This window comes from Fringilla coelebs, assembly GCF_963513975.1.
Source record: "Fringilla coelebs genome assembly, chromosome: 4".
Classification (NCBI taxonomy): domain Eukaryota; kingdom Metazoa; phylum Chordata; class Aves; order Passeriformes; family Fringillidae; genus Fringilla; species Fringilla coelebs.
The window spans coordinates 58,337,243-58,359,315 of NC_140032.1; the positions used below are offsets into that span (position 1 = coordinate 58,337,243).

The following is a 22,073-nucleotide window of genomic DNA, read 5'->3' on the forward strand; positions in this document are numbered from 1 at the left end:
TTGTTTTCTCTTTCCTAGCTGACAGTCACAGCTCTCCCAGAGAAGACACCCCAACTGGGAGCATGGATTCTCTTTCTTCCCAGTCTCCAACACCCGCATTCTCCAGCAGCCCCCTTGGGCTCTTGGATGGAAATCACCTTATCATGGACAGTGGAGATCTTGCAGGCTGGACAACAAATCTGTAAGTAACTGAATATTAAGTAAGAATGTTTCCTCTGGTATGATTGTGAAACACATTTTCCTTTTCAGTTTGGTGAGGAGTGATTTTTAGAAATTGCATATAATTGTGTTTGTTTTCTTCTGCTAGAAAAAGATGTGTTTATGTGTTGTGGTGGAGCTTAGAGCCTACTTGAATGCTTGTAAGAAAAAAAATGTTCTATTGAAATCTACCTCATTTTCCTGTTACCTGTTATAACATTTTAAAAGGTTTTAATTTTTTTTTTTTAATTTAAGCAGTGACTATATAAGTTATTCTCTATATGATGTTTTACTCTAGTTTTATCTCAAGAAAACATTAAGGTACACTTAGATACCATACTGCTAAGATTTTGGGCCCAGCTTTGGGTTTGGATAAACACACTGCAATGAGTGTGTGCTCAGGTGCTATTGTCTAAGAACATTATTGTTTTTAGTCTCTTCTTAACAGATTAAGTGCCTGGTTTCCAATGGAAGTGCAGTCTGTCACTTTCAGTAGATGCTGTAAGTGTTCCATTTTTGAGTGTGACTTAAATTTAGCAAAAATTGACATTGAAATGTTAGTCCTGACTCTCTAATACGTGTTCAGGTTTGATACACAAAGAGCTGACCAAAACTTGTTTTTAAATCAGAGTTGAACTTGAATTGAATTCTCTGGTTTGCTATTCATTCAGACTTTAACCACTATCAAGACAAACTTTTCCAGCCTTTAGTGCCAAGAACAGTGGAAGGAGCAGGTCTGGAGAAAAGATCTGTTACAGATATTTTCCATAATGGCATTCTGAGTAGCCAGCTCTGGTGATGAAACAGGTGTAAAATGTATGTGTAGAGGTACATAACACATGAGAATATATAGATTTTCATAGAATAATTATTAATAATAAAGTGCTGACTTGAGTGGTTATTAACTAGGACAATTTTTTTCTCTCATATGTATTGAAAGAATTCCAGATGTATAGGTATTTTCCATAAATGTTGTTTCTTCAGTAGAGGTCTGAAGTTATTCTTCCCTTATTCTCTTGTACTATCCTCTAGAAGTGAGTAGAATTAGAAACAAATTGTACTTACCAAAGAGAGGTGCATGTGTGGAAAAGATGCTGTAGTTGGTATAAAACTGGACTGTCAGTGAAGCAAATTAAGGAACACAGGTTTAGCAGGACAGTGATAATGTTACTTCAGACAATAAAAGGAGGATGTTGGTTTTATCCAGAGAGTTTGGGAACTTCAGGTATTTGAAGGAAGATTGCATTTTTTTTTTGTTTGTTTGTTAATTCTCATCAAAAATTATACTGCACTGGTGTTTTGGAAACCTGACTTGATGGCTTGAGGTTTTCCGCTCATTTGGAAACAGTACTTGGAGTTCTCTTTGGAAGGAAAAAAATAAAGGTGCATGGTATGTGCATTTAGATAATTTGTCAAAAGTAGTTTCTTTCTTCCACTCGTCTGTCTGTGAAGTCTGCTTAAGAGCTACTTCTGTAACAAGCCTGGACAGTGACAGAGTAGTCTGTGAACATTACATTCTTTTTTTCCTCTGCTTTCTCACCTCAGATTGGCTTCTCTTCCCCTTCTAGTTTGGATGACTCAGAGGGCCCTGCCTTAATAAATAAAACCCAAAACATAGAGCAGCTCCAGTGTAGTGATGGCAGAATGTAGCTCTGGTAGCTCTCACAGCTCCAGGAAATGTAGCACTGGCTGTTGGTTGTAGACTATTCTCATAAGATGGACCAACTCTTAGAGTTAGGTGAAGAGCAAACCTTTCTGTTTGTGCAGGATTTCAAAATGTTTTGTATTTTGAGCCAAACTGGGACAAAATCAACCCTTTCTTAAATCCACAGTATCATCTCTCAAATGGTATTGCAGGTGTTCACTGAGCCGCAGCAAATGCCGTAGTGAGTCTAGGGGAGGTGGAATTATACCAGAGGATCCGGTTTCTCAAGTTCCTGCTGATGTTTATAACACACGGTGTTACTTGTCAGAGATCGATCGCTCCACAGTTATGCAGTCAACAAGGTGATGGTGACTTCTTTGTGGCAGAAGAGTTGCTTGCAGCTTTTCCCAGGGGAGGGATGTTGCGTTGTGGGTCAAGATGTGTCAGATATTTCAGGAGCTGGTTTACACCAGTAGTTTGCTTTAAGCAAGAGTACGTGATGGGTAGCAAGAATACTTTTTGCGGTATTTGTTTTCAAGGAAGAAGAAGCTTGTTTTTTTCCCAGAATGATAGCTGTTGTCACCATGATGTTTCCTGGCAGAGATTTTTGTGATGCATTTCCTTGTCCCACCTTCCAAAGCAAGAGCTATAGCTTCCAACGTGGTGAGGTGAGCACCAAATGGAAGCAAATGTACCCTCACATCCTGATGGCCTCTCAGAGGGGCTTCATGTCCAGAGTGGTGGCAGAAGCCAAGAGGGCAAGGGCTTTGCCAGCGATTTGAAATATCTGACAAAGGCCCGACTGCTCAATTGTCACGTCAGTATTCAAAGATGTGCTGTGCATACGGTGGAACTTGAAGGTGATGTTTCACATATGTGCCATTTTGAAGCCCCGTTAAGCTGTTGGTTTTCATGTCTGTGAGTGTGTGTGTCTGCCTGATGCTAGATTTTCTCTGAAAGCTCTGTGTGGATCAGACATATGTCCTGTGTTGTCACGTGCTGCTGTAGGGGTGAGTAGAGACTTGGGTGATGCTTGGCAGGGGTGGTTCTCAGTGGAGACCTGAGTTTGCTGCTTTAAGACTATCATGCACCCTAAACTTTCTTTAACCTTTTTCCTGAAGTTATTTTTAACTTCACACTTCCATCTAGAGCCAAATACTAAAAATAAATACGTTTTATTTTTACATACACTCTATGGTAGAACATAGCTTTTTTTTTTTTCCCCCTTGTCAATCACCAAGTTACACAGCAATTTTTGTAGACATAGGATTCAAACTCCAAATAGCCTAGGATGGGTGAATTACCACTTCTACTTGATGGAGCACAGTGTCATAAGCATGTACTGTTTGAAAATACCTTCTATCCAAGAATGCTTTGCACAAGGTGATCTCAAACATAAATTCATAATTATAGTTGTGAGCTGGGTAAAGGATTGCTCTCCATTAGTATGGATATTTTTTCCCTTTAAGGTAGAGCAGCAACAGCAATCTCAGTTTAATTAACAGCATTTGCATTCTTCCTTTTTTCCTCTCTAAGTGTCCATACAGATTCTCTCCTACGCAGTTTCTGGTTTTTCTATTGCATTTGCCAAAAAGTAAGTAAATCTGCCACATCTTTTCTTCAAGACAATTGATAGCTTTTTGCTGGAGGATGTGACCCTCACGTTACTTTCAGTGCCTTCCTAACTGGCACTGAAAAACAGTGCACCCTAATCACTCAGATTTTTATTCCTGTGGTGAAATTTTTAATAGTTTAAAATATGTAGTTTCCTAAGAAGATTTCAGGATTTCAGATACTAAGAGGCTGGATAGCCTTTCTAAGCTAGTCCCCAGACTGTTTTGATAATAGTTAAGGTCTTGGGCTTGGAGATACGGATTAGAAGGAGTTAGTAGCTGTTGGACTGCATTTGAACTGTGGAGCTACAGTCAATCCTCCCTTTTACCTGCAGTTGAAGGTGATACAAAGTTTGAATTTCACCCTATTGCACTATGGCTTTGCACATGCAGAAGATAACAGTGATAGCTAAACTGGGTATACACTTCAGTGTCTAATAAATATACTTAAGCAAGTAAAGACAAAGTATAATTTAAAGTCCTCTTATAGTGAAGGAGGTGGTATTGCCAGAGTTTCAGTATCAGATGTGGAGTGATGTAATTAAATTTAAAAGGGATGAGGGAAATTTTTTTTTTTGCAGCTGTTGAGGTTTGATTATAGAATTTACTTACAGAATCATTTCTTGATGATCCTGTCCTATTCAGCCTTTCCAGAGTTCTGGCTGTAATGGCAGCTCACCTCTGATGGATTAGTGCAGGTTTCCCTCATTGCAATGACTGATTTGTCAAAAGGTAGATTACAAGTCATGTCCTAAAATACTGTGGGCTGCCTTATGTCTTTTTTCACTTGACCTCAGAATGAACCAAAAAGCTGAACACTTGGTATTCTCTGGACTCGCTATGTGTTGTAATTAATCTTTCTGAGGACCTTTTTCTGATAAGGAAAGATTTGTTGCTGTAGCTGGCCCCTTGTTGTCACGAGATTTCTTTGTGCTTACAGTACAATGCCCTGTGCCAGGGCTTATCTACAGACCTTACAGACTTACCCCTCACAGTGCTGGGTTTTCAGAATTGGGTCAGTCTTCCTTTTTTTGTTGAAAGTATCCTGCACTTGCTGCATGATCACTTCTTCATTCAAATCACGAAAACTAATGCCTTGTTTCTCAGCTCATTTTTGGGATCTGAGACTGCAGGGTGTCTGGGTTTTCCAGGGGGCTGGCACATGGTGACTTTTGATGGTTGTTCTGGATGGAGTTATGATGCAGGATATGAAATAGCCTTCCTCGAGATGATACTGAGCATCTGTTTACCTTGCTTGTTCTTCTTTCCCTCTCTAAGCCTTAGGGATTTTGCAGTTCGAGGGGATGGAAAGCAGTCCTGTCCCTCAAATATTTTCAGTAGTGTAGGTGGGTGCAGGGCTTGTTAAAGCAATTACATTTCTGGGCTACGAATGGTAAGATTCATAGTTTCCAAACTGGATCTCACCTTGGATGCTTCTGTAGGAGCATGCAGGGTACAGTCCTGACAGTCCAAATACCAAAGTGTTCAAAGCCCAGAGGTGAAATGGAAGCACCAACATAAACGGATTTTCAGGAATGTGCAAGGGACTAATTGAAGATGAAATAATTCAGTCCTTTTTTTTTAATTATTTCTTAAGAATTTTTCTTAATTGGTTCCCCTGACAGTAAAATATTCTGTTACCCAGTTCAATGGTATCTAAGTGCTACACTGTGGATCTAGTTTTGGGGTTTTAAATATGCAAAATGGTGACAAGATCTGTGCTGGGCAGCATCCAGGGTCTTTTCGACCAGGCTGGGCAGATGTTACTCACTCTTCATGAAATCTCAAGCTGTTCAAATTGCTGGTGAGCAAACTGATGTTAAAAGAGCCATCAGATGGCAAGGGTGGGCAGAGATAGGGCACATAACAGAAGCCTTGGAGATAGTTATTAATTTTATTTGACTTCTGCGTGAATTCCCATCAGCCTTGTTATATCTACATCAGCGGACTGCATGTCTGGTCTCCTTCAAATGGCAATACTTTCTTTTTTGTACTTTCTGGCAGTCGTGTGAATTTGCAGTTTTACACAAATGATGAGTGACTTCAGTTTCACTGTCTTGAAAACTTTTTATAATATCTAATGCCACCATCCTGTTTTATTGCAAGAAGGTGCTCTAGCTGCTGTTGGGTCATTGTGCTTATTCTGCAGTTAGTTTTTGTTTCAGCTGCACCTCTTCAGTGACTCAGCACTTTGAGAGCGGGTTTAGCGGAGCAGGCACTTCTTTTTGTACCCTTTCGTTATGCAAGCAGAGCAAGAGCCTTCATTTTGCAGCTTCTTTGAGACAGGCATAATATAACTTAGTCATGTGGCTCGTACAAAACAGACCTTGCCACCTCCTTGGCTGCCAGGGAGCTTGAGAGCAGCGCTGCTGTGTGAGCACAGGGTAAATGGTATGTGTGCTCAGGGCAGGGAGGGGTGTGGATGCAATCACTGGGATGAGCTAAAGTTTACTTTTTAAGGTTTTAAAAATTATTATTCTTTTCTTTTCTTTTCTTTGCATTCCTCTAGGGTAGCACAGCCCCCTCATTTTCTTTTTCCTGAAAGGAGCAGTGGTGAGCTATAAGCTTATAGATTTTCATATTTCACTTTTGCTTTGTCTGAATTATCATTTAAAAATGCTTTAACTTGGGACAGCTGCTGTAGACATTAGCTTTGGATTTACCAGACTGGCGTGAAAGATCATTTCACTAATGTGTTAGCTGCTTCACTGAGACTTCACAATCCAAGTTAAAAACCCCTCTATTTCAGTGCTGACTGATGTGCTCTGTATAAATGAGGGTTCAGGAAAGCTGCGTGCATGTCACATACTTGAAATTTTGAGGATGCAGTTTCTTTCCGGGGGAACACAGATGGGGAAATTCTGGCCTTCTGTTTGTCTCCAGCTTTGCTGCAGCTATGACAATTTCTAGAATTTTGGCCACATGTTTTTCTGCTCCCCACTCCCTGGGGCACAGGGGATTTTACCTTGCAGGAAGATGTGGTGGTGGTCACTATTGGCTTGCATAAGGAATCAGCAGTAGCCAACACCCTTGGATACACACTGTCATCTTGTAATGAAACCTTTCAGAACGCTTTCATTGAGTTTGTCAGCCAGACACTGTGATACGACAGCCGTGGCGCTGCCAAACTTGTCTGAAACAACCCTTTTTTTCTCAGGAGTTGCAGTGTAGATTCTTTTCACAGACTCTCTTCCTTGCTCTCAAGATAAGAGGCTGCTCTTTATCTGTGTTACCTTAGGAACCAGCCAGATAAACATCCAATAAAATCTTGTTTTCAGAAATTTCTTTCTGAATATCAGTACAAAATCTCTAGCTTATTTTCAGTAAAGCCATTCCCCCCTCCTCCCTTTTCCCATCGTTCACTATGCTAGACAATAGCAGTTTTTCCTCAAAGAGAGATGGTTATGTCAGCCTTTTTGGGTTTTTTTTCCCACCCACAGGAAATGCATTGCCTTCATTTTAGCCTTAGGAGAAAGGATTTCTTCAACATACCTTCTTAAAGTTGAGATGCTGTGTGATAACACGTGCAATACTTTCTAATATATCATCATCTTGATAACCAAGGTGTGCAAATCTTTATAGCAAGGCAGCCTTGCTGTGACAAGAGCCTTTTCAAGGAAAAAACAATAAAATCTAACCTTTTGTTGGTTACACACCGCAACATTGGAGATGATTTTTCTTATTGAGTAAAACCTTCTGTTTCAGTAACAAGAATTAAGTGGTCCCTGAGGTAACTAAGTAAAATAAATTAAAAGAAACCCCTCACAACCAAATTCTAGAATGTGCTTAATAGTTAAAGCTATCAACTTTTTTGGTTTTTTGTTTCTTTCTTCTTACCATGGTGAAGTTATTGCTGTTGAAAAATGTGTTGGGTTTTTTTGTCTCCTGCTGGATGGTAGAGCATGATCTCTTGCTGGATAACCAGGAGCCTAAAGTGACAGGCAAATTCTGCTGCAGTGTTTTCCCTACAGCTGTAAAGTATTAAGGGAATTCATCAAAAAAGGGGGGGAGGGAGCAGCCCAGCACTCCACATACCTGCACTTCTGGAGTGTTTTTCCACTACAACTGTTGGAGTGGCTCAGAATTTGTAGAAAACCTGCCAATTTTAACATGCTTCTATATAATCCTGTCTGGTAAAGGACAGTGTAGTCTTACTTGGTGATAGATTGCACTTCTTGTTGAGTCTCTGTAACTTGAGAAATTAACATGCCATAGCATGGAGCTGAACATTTCATTTCATCTTCTGTTCCTTTATATGCACACCTCTCTACTTTTTTCTTTTTTTCTTTTTTTCCCCCCTCTTTCTTTCCTCTCCAAGTCTCAGCAAGAAACCATCTGGTATTTATTCCAAGTATTCTTATGAGTGACCAATGCTTCCCTGGGTCAGAGGGTTCCATTTGTGCTCTCTCTGTTCTGAGCATCGCTTTGAAGTCATTAATTCTGTGTGAGCTGCAGGTGGTGTGTGTTGTTCTAGAGCTGATTGACTAAATTGCAGAGATTAACATGATGCATCTATCTATGAAATATTTAACAAATGCAAGTTTTAATAGTCACTTGTTGAAAATCAAACCGCACATCTGAGGTTGCACTACAAAAGGCCACTTGGTGGAATATTCTTGAATTATGAGTACTTTGAATTAGAGACATTTTAGTACTCCTTTTGCAATATACTTGTGTTATTTTTCTGTTTTCAGTAGTTTCACAGGTTTCAGAAATGAGCCTAACACCAATCCTTATCACAGAATCATGGAATGGCTTAGGTTGGAAGGGACCATAAAGATCATATCATTGCAAGCCCCTGCCAAGAGATTGATTTGAATTTAATAAATAGCAAGGAAAATATTTTTTTCTCTAAGTCTCAGGACTGTTTTAAGTAGAAGAGTTTAGTCTGTGCAAGAAGGATACTTCTTTTGAATTCACTTTTTGAAAAACTTTTTTCTTGTGTTCACCTGCTGAGTTAAAATTAATTTTGCATGTAGACATTATGACTGAGGAATGATGAAGAAATTATTTACTTTCTGGCAAACTTTACAAACTTTACAGTACCATTGAGAATTGTTTTAGTCTCAGTATTTAGAGAAAATGATCCAAATGCTGGTGTTCATTTTTTTGATTTGTATGAATGAAGTCACTTTTAGCTGAAGGTTTTTCTTTTGTTTGAGGAAAAATTTTCAATTATTAGGTAAAAATGGGAGGAAGGAGACAAGTTGAAGTAAAAGAAAACCCTAAAATTCTATACGCACTGTTCCTAAATGTATGTCATTATTGGAAGATGTAAAAAATTGTGCAGTGGAAGATTCCCAGGCAGAAAAGATGACTGGATAGCCTCTTCCCAAAGTTAAGCATAAAATATGTTTCTAGACAGCATGGTCCTGCTCATTATTCACTTTAATACATATGATTCCTTTCCTTTTTTGGTAAATGTGGTAATTTTTAAAAGCAGAGCATGTTTGATAAACCCTTCTGGTTAGGATTCCAGCACATTTAAATTTCAGTTTTACTAGTGGAATTAACTATAGAATGCTGTTTTATAAACTGTGAATTCCAGTTTTTATTCAAGTGCGATCTGATACATTTCCAAAGGAAAAGCCATTGTCTTGTAATTCCTGACATTCACATTATAATGTACTAAATTGAAAAAAAATAATCAAAATAAATGCCTGCTTGACTATGTAACTGCTAGAATGACTATGATATATGAGTTTGTAAAAGTTGAATTTGATTGTAAATCATGCTGTGCATGATTTTCTGATAATTTCTTCTGGAAATTAAATATCCCAGTGTACAATAAGATAAAAATTAGCTATCTAAGTTAGGTTTCCTGCTTTCTTTTATTCATCTACAATTATAACTGGTCTGATTCTTGATTCTTTTTGCTTGTGTTCACTCCATCTTGATTAGGTGTGCATTTAGACTCCCACAAAAACCTTCTTGACTGAGTTCTTAGATTTTGGTGGTGCTTTTCAGATCAATGCTCTCTAAGAGATTGATGTTGGAGTAAGACAAAGTCGTAAATGCTGTATTGGGAAGTCTCTACTTCTGAGAGAGCGATTGCTGTGTGCAAATGATTTTAATTCTGTGTCTGCCTCGAAACTGCTTGAAGTCCAGCTCTTTGTTCCAAAGACATGCTGACAGCCACTTTTTGGACTATTTGTTGTTTTGTCCATGCAATGAAGGAAAGCCTTCCAGTGCTGGAACACTTCAGTTCTTTTAAGGTGTAAAATTAGAAATGTTCTTTATTTTGGGGATAACTTTGTGTGTTTACTAACACAAATTTTAAATTTTTCTTTCCTGCTCTTTCTTCTCCTCTTGTGGCAACTTTGTGTTCAGCCATTAATTTCATACATATTTGAGCAGTGCATTGGTGGGGGCAGCCACTGAGGCAGTGTTTGCACAGTTCCATGAAGATCTCAATCCAGAGCCAGCATCGTGATCCCAGTGCTGGAATAGCTGCAGCCTCTTTAGAAATCTTCTCAGTTGTACAGTACTGAGGAGATTTTTAAATAGATTCATCAAAACTTGTAAAGGCAGAGTGGCAGCTCAAATAATAGCCTGCTCTATGCAATTTCACTTTGTCTGTCTTTATTAGATAAGGAATAGGGAATTTTGCCCTTTTATTGCTTATGTCATGCATCTCAGGTAATTCTGCTTAGCTTAGGATGTAGGGCATGTAGGGAAAAGAATTCCTAGGAGGAGTGCAGAATCATACGGTGGCCATTTCTGCAAAATCAGCTTGACAATATGATTTGGTTTGAATTTGAAAATCTCACAGGTTGTCCAGTTATCAAGATTCAAATATTTTGGCAGGATAAGAAATGTTATCCATGTTGTTAATTCTGCCTCAAATGTATTTCCTCTTAGTCCTGCTCAAAGCCGCCCGTCGATGGTCTCATGGATGAACATTCCATCTGCCAACCCGGCTGCCACAGATGCTGCACTACCCACCTTCTTCTTCCCCAGCCCTGCCACTGGCACTGACAGAGCAGTGGAAAGGTATGGTGTGCACTTCAACTTTTGCTGGCTCTTTACTCGCCTCCTTTTTCTGTATCTTTACCAAAAAAACAGTCTCCTGTGGCATGTGAATGATTATCTCCAACCACGAAATGCAACCTGGCAGCAATTTTAACAGAATAAAATACCTGTCTACTTCATCTTGCTTTTCCTTTGAACACCTTCCTTGGTGGAAGGCACACAGTACCCTGAGCCAGTGGTCTGCTGATTAATACAGGAGAGCAGTATTAACAATGGATGGACAGTTCATAGTGTCTGTCTCCTGCAGTGTTTCTCTTAGAGTCTTTTAAAAATGCAGATTCTTCCACCTTTACCAGATTTAAGATTCCCATCCTAGACTTTCTTCCTTTCTCTGTGGTTTCATTCTTTTCTTTCACTCTTTTGTCCAGATTTCCTTCCATCATGTTTCTGCTTCCTTCCATGTTGTTTTCCATGTTTTGAAGTATTTTGAGTTTTTTCTTTGAAGGTCTTCACCATCTTAGCTTTTCCCTTCAAATTGAGAAATATTTGCCTTTCTAATTAAGTAGTTCAAGTAGTAGGTGTATTTCACAAATTCTTCCCAACACTTGATTGAAAAAATCCTATTTCTTATTACTGGTTGAATTTTTGAAGTATATTATACTTTGCCTGCTATTGAGTTCATTGCTGACTAGCACATGAAAAAAAATTAACTGTAGTTGAAAGTCGAGTTTGTCATAAAAATAGTGTGCAGAAAGTTGGGAGTATGATATTCAGAAATGCCAACAGTAAGCTGTGAAGCTTCAGCTTTGGCTGTGTGTATGAATTATAACCCTGTAATGATGCATGTGAGATTGTGTTTAAAGTTTTAGTCATCTCCAAATGTGAATGGAGAGAGAATGGTTGAGACAGTGTCTTCATAATAGTAAAAAGTTGCTATAATTCATAATTTCATTTTTCAGTGTTGCCCACCGAAAAGCAAGAGCAGTTTATCCGTGTGAAGCAGAACACAGCTCTGAATTGTCATTTCAGATAGGAGCAATATTTGAAGATGGTAAGTACTGCCTGAGTAAATATAAAGCAATGAAAAACAAATTGACAAAACTGCTAAAATGGCTTTGGATAAAAATACAAGCCTGACTGCTATTCTGCCAACACTGCTGATGGCACACAGTTGGTGATGGAGATATTTTCTGGTATGAAGGAGCTACTTAACATATCCTTAGTACTGTGAGGCAATGCTTTTGATTTTTGGGTGAATAGACTCTTCCAACTGGTATAATTTTTCAGCATCATTTAGATGTGTTGTAGTACCAAAAAAAAGGTTATTCAGTAATAGAACACCTTCACCTATGAAACTGAATTTTTAAAAATGTGAACACTTGTTGTAAAATAACACAGGGGTTTTCCTTTAAAGAAAAAAAAAATCTGTTTCAGGATTTTGAAGCAAACAGAGTGCCAGGTAAATCAGGTGAATAATGGAGGAAAAAGAGTGTTTTTACTGATTTAGATCAAGGTCTGCATTAGTGTGTGCATGTACTGGTAGAAAATGGAGTATTCACCGAGGTGTGGAATGAAGGCCTGTGTTTAATGATTTCTATGGATCCAAATATAGCATTACATGTGAGCATCCAGAAGGTGATTCCTGTGCTCAAGTCTGTTCTCAGTGAGCTTCCATGGATATACCCTTCAGCAAATGCACAGGGACTTCAAACTGATAGGAAAGGTTTTGGTTTTTAAACCTTATGCCAATGACTACTGTAATACAAATTCTGAAGATGCAGAATGGGAAGCTCAGCAATTTTTTTTTTTTTTAATGGCAGGTATAATAGGATATTCCTCTCCTCTGTCTCCTCCCAAACAAACAAACAGCAAGCCTGGTCCAGACTTAAGTTCTGTTTTTTATTTTTTTTCAACATAAAGTGGTCTGGGGTCCCCACTAGGTTCTTCCCTGCTAGCACCCACTTTACAAAATCATTCTTGATGTTTCCTATTAGAGCTGCCTTGCAGGCAAATCATGTCTGAATCAAGTTAGGTGGGAAACCTTTTAAAGATGAATTAGCTGAGTGATTGCTCTTTTTAAAGTCCTTAACACCACTTATTTTAATTTAAGTTTTTTAAAACATGACTGATAGGGCTCTTCAGCAGACATCAAACTGTGTACAGGAAAGAAAATTTAGTGCATGGTTGAAAAGACTTGATGTCTGGGAGAGGCATTTCTGCTGTAGAAGAGCAAGGGTTGTGTTAGCTTGGGGCAAGGAAGTCTTTCGAGAAGTGGTTCTTTGTGCATCATGTTCTTGTGTGAGAGCAATGTTAAGATTCTCTCCTTGTATGAGAACTCAGGAAGTGGTGACAAACCCCCATGATTTGGTGCGTTGCAGCCTTGGTTGTGTTTTTCAACTGGGAGAGTTGGATTGCCCCAGAACTTCTATGGAATTTGACTCTGGCAGTTGTGGAGAAATATTTCAACTGTAACTTTTTCCATGTCATCAGACAAATAAGGTCCAAAGCCTGGGAAAAAGGTTTGCATTTGCAAAACCCAATCGCAGATTTCCAATGGCAAAGCTCACATTTCCTTAAACACATTAGTTTCAATTTGTTCTGCTACATCCTGGTTATTTCACAGGTGTTATCCTTGCCCTGCAGGGCTCTAACCCTCAGGTGGGCTGTGGATTGGCAGAAAAAATGGGGAGAGCATGCACATAATAAGGCAATAACTGTATGTAGTGGTAATCTCAGAACTTTTCCCAGTATGTTATGTCATGGATGGCTCGTGCCAAGTCCTGTCTCCCCATGTGAAACCTCTGAAATGCCTCGACATGGGTCTTTTCTTTCTGTATCAGGCACCCCCGTGTCTGTGCTGAAATCAGATTGCAGTGAATCAATTCAGGTTCTTTAGTTACTCAATTTAAATTCCCATATGCCCTAATAAAGCCCCCAAATGAAGAATTAAAGTAATAATACATCAATTCTGCAGCTCTACCAATAACCTTAACTATCAAAGTGACAACGCATCAATCAAGTTGACATACAGCTAGTATCAACCATTAAAGTAACTGTTAAATTAATGTCTACTAAAAAGTGCTGCTTCCATTAGTGAAGGTTTTATATGTCTCTCCTTTCTCCACCCGGCCTCTCTCACTTTCTAATCCTGTCTCTTTTCTTTTTTTCCCCTTTTTCTTTCCTCTCTTTTCTGATTTGTTTCCTTTTTCCTGTTTCCTTCCCTGTTCTTGGTTTGTCTCTCTTGGTCCATAGATGTTGATTGCAGCAGTTCTCCCTCAGCTGTCATTATTCTGGATGAATCCTTCTGGCTGCTCCAGCCTCAAACAGGATAATGGCATTTAGGGAAGCAGTCTTGCACCTGTCATAGCTTCTAAATGTAATATTGGTGCAAGAAGGTGAGTTTAACCTTTGCTCCCATCTCCATTTCCTGTTTCTAAACAGGGGGGAAAAAAATCTGTCTCAGTCTGCCAAGGTTAGATTTGCTAATATTTTAAGTTAAGCTTTGCATCACCTGATAGGAATCTGTATAGAACCTTAGCATTTTCACATTCAGGTGTTTTCAGTACTGCATGCACATTGTGCTTCCCCAAATCCCACAGTCTTTCCATTAAAGTGCCATAGAATATAAATGCTAAGGCACCATCTGGTAAGTTAAAAAGAAAAGGCAAAGTTTTCTATTTAATTGAATTGTGTAGGAAAATGAAAAACATAATCTGAACAATATCCACTAGATTTTTTTTTAAGGTCTTCAATTCAATTCGCCTTAGGCTGTGCCAATATTTTTATTTCCCAGTTGTTACAGGCTATATTATTGACAGCATATAACAATATAATTCAAGTGGTTGGAAGCAAAGCTTGGAGAGTTTGCAGCTGGATAAGGGCACATAAGGGAAGAAGCAGAGCAGGATCTGAGATTGAGGGACATATGCTGGCTGTGCATGTCTGTTGTTGTTGAGGCAGATATTCCCAATAATCAGGGAAAGAATAATCAGACTGCCTGGCACTGGAATTTTGCCAGTCTTGGAGCCAAGTGTTGTTAAATTTCTGATTCTTGAAAGAGACTGCTTAAAAGTCAGTAAATGGGAATTTCACTCCGGAGAAGTGTTTCAGATAGGTTAAATGGTGTTTACACAATAAAAATTCCTTGGCAGAACTGCTAGCAGGAAGGCTTCCTGAAAACTTGTCAAGATAGCTCTTATCAAGGCTTTTTACAATTTTTAAAATCCAATTTTAGGGACTAGAAAACATGAGGAGAACTGAGTGTGTTTTGTTCCTAAGGAAAAGTGGGGCACCCATCATCCCCACCAAGTATAAAAGGAACACAAAAAGCCACATTCACAGAGCCCTTGTCACCCCCACCTCTCTCTCCCACTGTAGCAAAGTGCCAGCCTTAGTTAATGTTCCTGGTTTTGACTCCAAGGCACTCTCTGCTCTCTGATTCATGCTGTGGTTCTGGACTATGTTCATGGTCCTGACCAATCCAGGATTTACATCAAAGAGAAGTAGTGCTCCCAAAATACTGTATTGCACTGTATGTGCAAATGGTTCTTTTGCTGGGGTAAAAATGGAGCTAGAGCTACTTCCTGGTGCACCTTTCATCTGTGTAGTTCAGAGCACTTGGAACCTTTCATGGGGAGAAGACCCCCTGACTCCTAGTGCTGTGTTCTGTCCACAAGATAATTCTGCTTCTCACAGTATAATTAAGGGAAACAGCAAGCTTTGAAATTTCAAATTCCAGGCTAACCCTAAGCATGATAAATATTTCTGCAATCAACTCAACCCACAGGGATTGTTTCAAAAACCCAAAGGGATTTCTAAACACAGAGGGCTTGCAAGCACATTTGGTTGCTTTAATTGAATTTCCTGATGAAAAATTGGCCAGCATCATTGAGTTCTGTGGAAGTAGGTTCTAGTGCTGTGGTGGTTTTAGCAGTGAGGTTTCTGTTGCTCTCAGTAATCCTCATTTATGTTGCTTTTTGAGGTTTTTACTCTGATTGACAGTCCATGAGAAAGGGAGGCCCTCTTCTGCCAGGCACCATGCAGGTTAGATTTGCTCCCAAAACAGCCAGTTTCCACAAAGACGTGGAAATCAATGTGAATCAGTGTCTGATTCAGTCTTGCTGAAGTTAGTGGCACCCAGCCAGTGAACTAATACTGCTGAGGAAGTAAGTCCTGCTCTCATTGTGGTTGAGACCTGTGAAACATCTGAGCTGCCAGAGAAGAGCAAAGTCTGCTTATGGCATTGGGTCTCTGGGAAGAGCTGCTAGCAAATTTTTTGTATTTGCAAATAAATAATAACATTGGCAATATCAAAGCTATTTCCTTTGAAGAATACAGAAAAGTAAGAGGCAATGCTGCAAATGCCAAGTTGACCTAATGGTGTTTCTTGATTAGAAACAATCAGATCTCACTGCAAGTTCCAAGTTTGTCGATTTTGTTGGCCCATTTGAGCTGGGGTGATTGTTCCATAGCACTTGCTGTCGTTCTGATGCTCAGACATCTTCTTCCCCTGCACCTTGCCTCCCTGAGTGCTGAAAAGGCCTTGCAGCAGGTACTGATGGAGTCATTGTCCCCCTCTGAGCTCTCAACTTGGCTGCTGTTTGCACTTTTCTAAGAGGCAATGGCTTTTAGTGGTGGCTCTATGCTTGGTTTTGTTGTACAGTCTTGCTATACACTCATTAAATCTTGCTGAAAATATTTACTGTTTAGTTCTCTGCTCTGTATCTTTTACAGTACGAGTGTTTTCCCCTCCTGTCCTGTGCCAACATGAGCTTAGTCCTGTGGGATGACTGCTGTAGTAATGAGTTGTAGTTTTAAGGCCAAGTGTGTAGTTTCTGCATCAAGGTATTTTTAAATGAGGCAGGCCTGAGAAAGTGCTAAGAACTGTAATTGTTGTTGACTGAGAAGAAATGACAGAAAGGGGACACTACAGATGTCTTCTCTTGAGCAGGATATTTTTTTCAGAAATAGGCTGGGTTTAAGAAGAGCTGTGCATGAGAGAGAAATGGGGTTTGTGTGGTCAAGTGGTTTTGATTTTGAAGGAATGCATGCTGTTGTACACTGCACTTCAGAAATGGATTAGCAAAGTAAATAGGATCACTGGAGCTTAAAGCAGCTTTACTTTTGGATGGCACCTTCATTAGTATCTTTTGCCTACAGAAGCAGTCAGTGATGTACACAAGTATCTCACCCCTTCTTGCACAAGGTGATTGGAGTGGGGGCAGGAACCTTCCCTGCTGTGACAGTCGCCACAGCTGCTGAACATTAAGAATTACTTTTTGCCGTGTTACTTTTTTTTTTATTACTTTTTATTATTTAAAAAAAAATTCTTTTTTAAAAAAAACAAAACAAAGATCTCTGGAAATGGTGGCCTTAGGTGTAATTGAGTGATTCTTTCTTCAGTCTTAAAGAGCTTTCTGCCAACAAGTGAGGCCCTGAGCTGTGTAATGTGCATGGGCAATATTTCATTTCCTAAGCCCAGAGCTCAGTTGTACCAGAGCTCAGCTAGGTCTCGTCTGCTGGGGTGAAGATGGTGTTTGCCACTCGAACCCAGCTGCTGTAGGGTGCAGAGTTCACCATTATCTTATCAAACTTGCTTGGAAAAGATTTCTTTGGAAGTTTGCTGTTGTGTTGAGTGATGTGATTCGGCGTAGTTTGAGCATTTCCTCCTGTGCGTAAATTTTAGGTAAATTTTAGGTAAAGTTTAATTTCAGTGTGATCCCCTCAGATGAGGGCTCCCCTCAGCTTGAACAGGTCTTGGATTTATAGACACTCACATGCCAGTGGTATCTACCCTCTTTCTAATGGAAATTAAGGTTAAGCACCAGAGGACAGGTAGAAATTTCCTACTTCTAGGTTTTCTAGTTGCTTTCCTCCCTAATCTGTCCTTTTTTGGAGAGTTTGTTTCCTGTAATACAGATGTGCTCCATAGGTATGGGAGACCTCAGGGAGGGGTTTGGCTGGCTGCTGGTGCATTTGCTGGAAATGCAGAATTACAGCTTCTGGAGGGAGGTTTGTGGTGGTGTCAGCCGTGCAGTTTCAAATGCATGTGTACTCTGTAATTGTGGAACAGAAAGGACAAAGGCAGAGGAGGGCCTGCTAATTACTAATAGTAATGTAAGTTACTGTGTGAGCACAGATCCTAAAAGGTAATTGTCTGTGCACGTTTTTCCTTTGGAATCTTTTTGTTGAACACGTTTATTACAAAGATAAGCCCAGCATTTCATGCTGAATCTAAACTATCAGTACCATTTGAAAGCAGTTTTGTTTTCTGGGTTCTTTGGAGTTATAGCTGTGGTTTAAAGTGTGGTTTCTGAGCACAGCTGTCTAACAATAATAGGACACAAGGAAAAAAAACAGGGAAAGTATGGTTTTAAGTCCTCAAATTAAGAGCCTTACAATGCTTCTGGAAGTGAGACTTAACATGTTGCTCTCTCTCAACTGTTATTTCCCTGATATGTAGAAGGCTACAAATATCACATTTCCCAATGTGTTAATGTGTTTTAAATAAAGCACTGACATGGCTGGCAGCACGTTTCAGCATTTGTCTGATGTCTTTCCTAAATACTGTCTGTCTCAGAAGCACTGTGAGGATAAATTAGGATGGGAGAGAGTGCCGTAGGTTGCTAAAAAGTGTGGGATTTTGCAGTTCCATAGGTAAATAGGTATCTGCATTGTATCCTTAAAAGACACCTCAGAGGGGAATTTGAGGCCTTTTTAGTCCGTTTTCCAAAGAAAGGAGGCTTATGCTTCTTTTTTAACTTCCTGTCAAATGTGGTCAACATATATATTCAGGAAGTCAGATTTCATTAATTCTCTGGCTCACTGAGTAACTTCTGGGGCATTGAGAGTCCAAGCTAAAATATTTCTTATTTTATATTCATGGATACTCTTGCTTGAACTTTGGGATTCACAGTGGTAAACACTTAGGATGGCACAAGGAGCTTGCAAGCCTTTGCTTTGTGTTTTGTGAATTGCACCATGTGTTTGAATTTCAGAGAGAGGATTTAATCAGAAGAATGATTCAGATTTTGTCCACTGGTCACTTCTAATAGCAGCTCTATTCTGAAGAGATGATACTTGGAGTGACATTTGGCTCATTTCTATTTCTTCTACAACCCTTTCTGTGCTTACTTTTCATGCCAAGTAAGGTCCTATGCTGTTCTTCTGTGGTTCTGAGCTTCCACATTCATCACTTCTGCTCAAGACAGGTTTTTGCTCTTGCTTTGCCCCACCTACTGAAAGTGTTTTCCACTGTTTGATATAAATTCTGACTTTTCCCCTAAGGCACAAATTTTTCTATTTTATAAATCTGTCCTAAGCTCCATTAACCATTTCCTTAATGAAGTCTCCTGCACCTAAAAGCTATTTCACCATGTAGGCTTTGCAGAAGTATATTATAAAGTATTTAAGTCAAATTAATAATCCTCTTTATCTTTCATAGCCAGATTCTTAAACTGGTGATTGCAGATGAAGGGAAGTTTTTATGGATGCTCTGCCTGGTGTCATGGAGCTAAAGCTGAAAAGTACTAACTCAAACATAAAAAGATGCAGTAATTTTCTCTCCTTTTCTTTTGCAGTGCAATTTTCCAGAGAGCCAGGATGGCTAGAAGGCACGTTAAATGGCAAGAGAGGACTTATTCCACAAAATTATGTTCAGTTTTTATAGCTTTGTGCATTGAACGCCAAGAAGGTGTACATGGTATCCATGGATTTTTGTTCTAGTCACTTGTCTCTACTTTTGTGACTGCTTTTAATCAGTGAAGAGCTGGACTATGGATTGAAGATCTTAATCTGTATAAAGACATTAAGTGTTGCCAAATATGAATTAGAAAAAAAATGATTCTTTGAGGGTTGGAATGGGGGGGGGAACAAGAAAGAGGGAGGGAGGGATAGGTTAATTTTTTAATAGGGTGCTTGTTTTTCAGTTGTAAAGAGCAGTAGTAGTATGTTTGTTTGCAAGATAAATAGCTTTTGAAGTCAAGTTTTTGGTTGATCTGTGACTCAACTTAGTGTCCTGGAGATTATGCTTTGATAGCCACCATTTTTCACAGAATGTGAGGGTGCTGAGGCCCTGGCACAGGTTGCCCAGAGCAGCTGTGGACGCCCCATCCCTGGAAGTGTTCAAGGCCAGGCTGGATGGGGCTCTGAGCAACCTGGTCTAGTGGAAGGTGTCCCTGCCCATGGCAGGGGATTGGAACTAAATGGTATTTAAGGTCGCTCCCTACCCAATCCATTCTATGATCATTTTAGGTTTGGAAAACACTGATGGATAAAAAAAGCTATCATGCTGACAATTAAATTATATTTCAGAGTGGAATAGCCAGTGCAGAACAGACATCAGTAAGTAAAAATAATAGTTATCAAGACATGACATTTTTCAAATGTCTTCAAAGAGCACATTCGTTTATGTTGCGTGTGTGATTTCATTTATTTTATAAAGATAAGACACATGAACTTTTATTACAGGCTCCTATATGTCATGGTTCCTTTGCTACTCAAAAATATCACTGTAAATGAAATAAAATGTTATTTGTTATTTGACTTGTCATTCCTATGTTGCAGAGTATTTTGCTCTGGTTCTGGAAGTTGTGGCATGAAATAATTATTGGCAGCTCTGTGCAGTCAGCCTCAAGCAGGCTCCAGAAGGGATGGGGAGCTTTCCTCATGCAAAATAGGCAACTCTGGAAGTTCAAGCCAAAAGGGAAAAGAGAATCTATGGCTATGATGCTTTTGCATACTGGAGAATTCGAGCATTTTATCTGTTGGCTGTTTTAGCTGCTTGTTCACCTTGCCTGTCTTCCTTCCCTCTAATTGTCAACTGCAAAGTCTTATTGATGCCTCAAAATTTGTAGAACTTAAAAAAAATTATATGCAGTTTATCACTAATTTTTCTATTTTTCTCTCCTTCAAGAAAGACAATAGAGAGGATGCAGGAAAGTGTGACAGGATAACATGCTAATACAGGGCTCACTTATTTGTTAAACTGGACTCTCTGGATTTTGAGTCATTTCCTGCAGCTCTACTTAGCTTGCAAGTTTTCCTAACAAATGAGATTAGTAAACCAGTTAATGGTTAATGCTGCCTTGGGGTTGGGATGGCTTCTTCCCCCGAGGATATAACTCCATGCCATTAATTTGTTCCTTTGCCTGGACTGCACAGACCACTGGAGTATGCACAAATCATTTCCAGATGGAGCAATGGTGGGCCAAGCCAGTACAGCTCTCCAGCACTGACCCTCATTGCTTGGAGGAGTTTCATTTGGAGAATTCTCCTGGTATTGGAGCAGTGACTCCCTGCTCCAAAGCTTTTAGGCAGTTCTTGTCTTGGCTAAGTGACCCAAGCACTGAAAATGACTTCTGATTTGCTCCTTGATTCAGTGTTAAGGAAATAGCTGCACTGGTACTTGCAGCAACAGCCTGCAGGTTTCTGTGCTCAGATCTGTTCACGTGGCAAAGCTCCCTTCTGGCTGGGTCTCCTGTTGCCTGGGCCCACAGCTCTATCAACTCATCTGTGGCCCCAAAGATTCCTTCTGGAGGCAGAATGGTGTTTGTGTGCCAAACTCAGTTTTCATGGCTACCACTTGGTAGAAAATGTTGAAAGGAGAGGGAGAATATAAATCTTTGGTGTTAGCCTTGCAGGTGTGGCAGCTAGGTATGCTGGCTTGTCAGATGGTGAAGCTCTGATAACTTGGAGCTTTCAAGCTTTGGAAGTTGCTTCCATTTGTTTTGTTGTTGTTTTAAACCTGCATTGCATGTTTGATCTTGTTCTGGCTGCTGTCCTCCAAAATTCTCAATGTGCTGCTCAGCTTGCTCAGCTCTAGCTCTGTGCGATGGGGCTTTTTTTCCCTATAACTGAGGTTGTTTAAAAAGGCAGATATAAAGAGAAGGAATAATAGTCTTAGTGTCTCTTCCATTCAGTCCTGTGAGCCTGTTTTACCTTTAGGTGAGATGTTTTGAGATTCCTGTTACTCCTGGAGCTATGCAGAACCCAGACAAGAAGAAAACTTTTCTACTGAGAAGTGATACAATGAGCAGAGGTAACACGAATCCAGACTTTCTCACGTCCCAGCCGTTGTCTGAAGGCAGTGGTGTGAGCTGAGCCAGATCAGATCTGGCTTTCAGGCTAACCACACTGCCTCTGAGGAATTCAGTTGTGGGAACTGCTACCCACCAGATGGGTTTCCACATCAGCCCAGTTGCACCAATGCCAAGTACAGACTTGCACAGCCCAGTAGCCACGGCCCAGCTCATTCTTCATCCTCGCTGCTGAGCAGAGCTGTAACGATGCCCTCGGTACTGACTGCTTGGAAGTGGAGATTCAAAGATGCTAAAATTAAAAAAAAATAAAGTGCAAAGGAAGTCAGGCTTTTGAGATTGCTTGCTTTCCTGAAGGTGGCCTTTAGGGCATGCCTCTTGTCTGGCAGCCATCTGCCATGGTTTGGTAGATTTTGGAGGAGTGCAGGAATGTGCTGTTGAGACAGGAAGGAGGACAGGGAGTGCAGTGTGGAGAAAGCTGGTTGCAGGATCCTTCTCTTGACCAGGCAGCAGGAGTGCTCATTCTCCATGGGTGTGGCCTCTGTCCTCTTTTATGGAACTGCTCTCCTGTCACAGCTGGGGGCACAGAGGATTTAATCCTTGCGTTGG

General features: G+C 39.9%; 1 protein-coding gene across 1 annotated transcript in view; it reads left to right on the forward strand.

Moving 5' to 3' along the window:
- Positions 1–19,931, forward strand: part of ARHGAP10 (Rho GTPase activating protein 10) — a 138,323-nt gene extending 118,392 nt beyond the window's left edge. Inside the window, exons 20-23 of the mRNA XM_084204241.1 lie at positions 19–181; positions 10,318–10,449; positions 11,388–11,479; positions 19,008–19,931. Of these exons, the coding sequence (XP_084060367.1) occupies positions 19–181; positions 10,318–10,449; positions 11,388–11,479; positions 19,008–19,096 (476 nt within the window). The 3' untranslated portion in view covers positions 19,097–19,931. The remainder of the gene's footprint in view (positions 1–18; positions 182–10,317; positions 10,450–11,387; positions 11,480–19,007) is intronic.
- Positions 19,932–22,073: the final 2,142 nt, after the last annotated feature.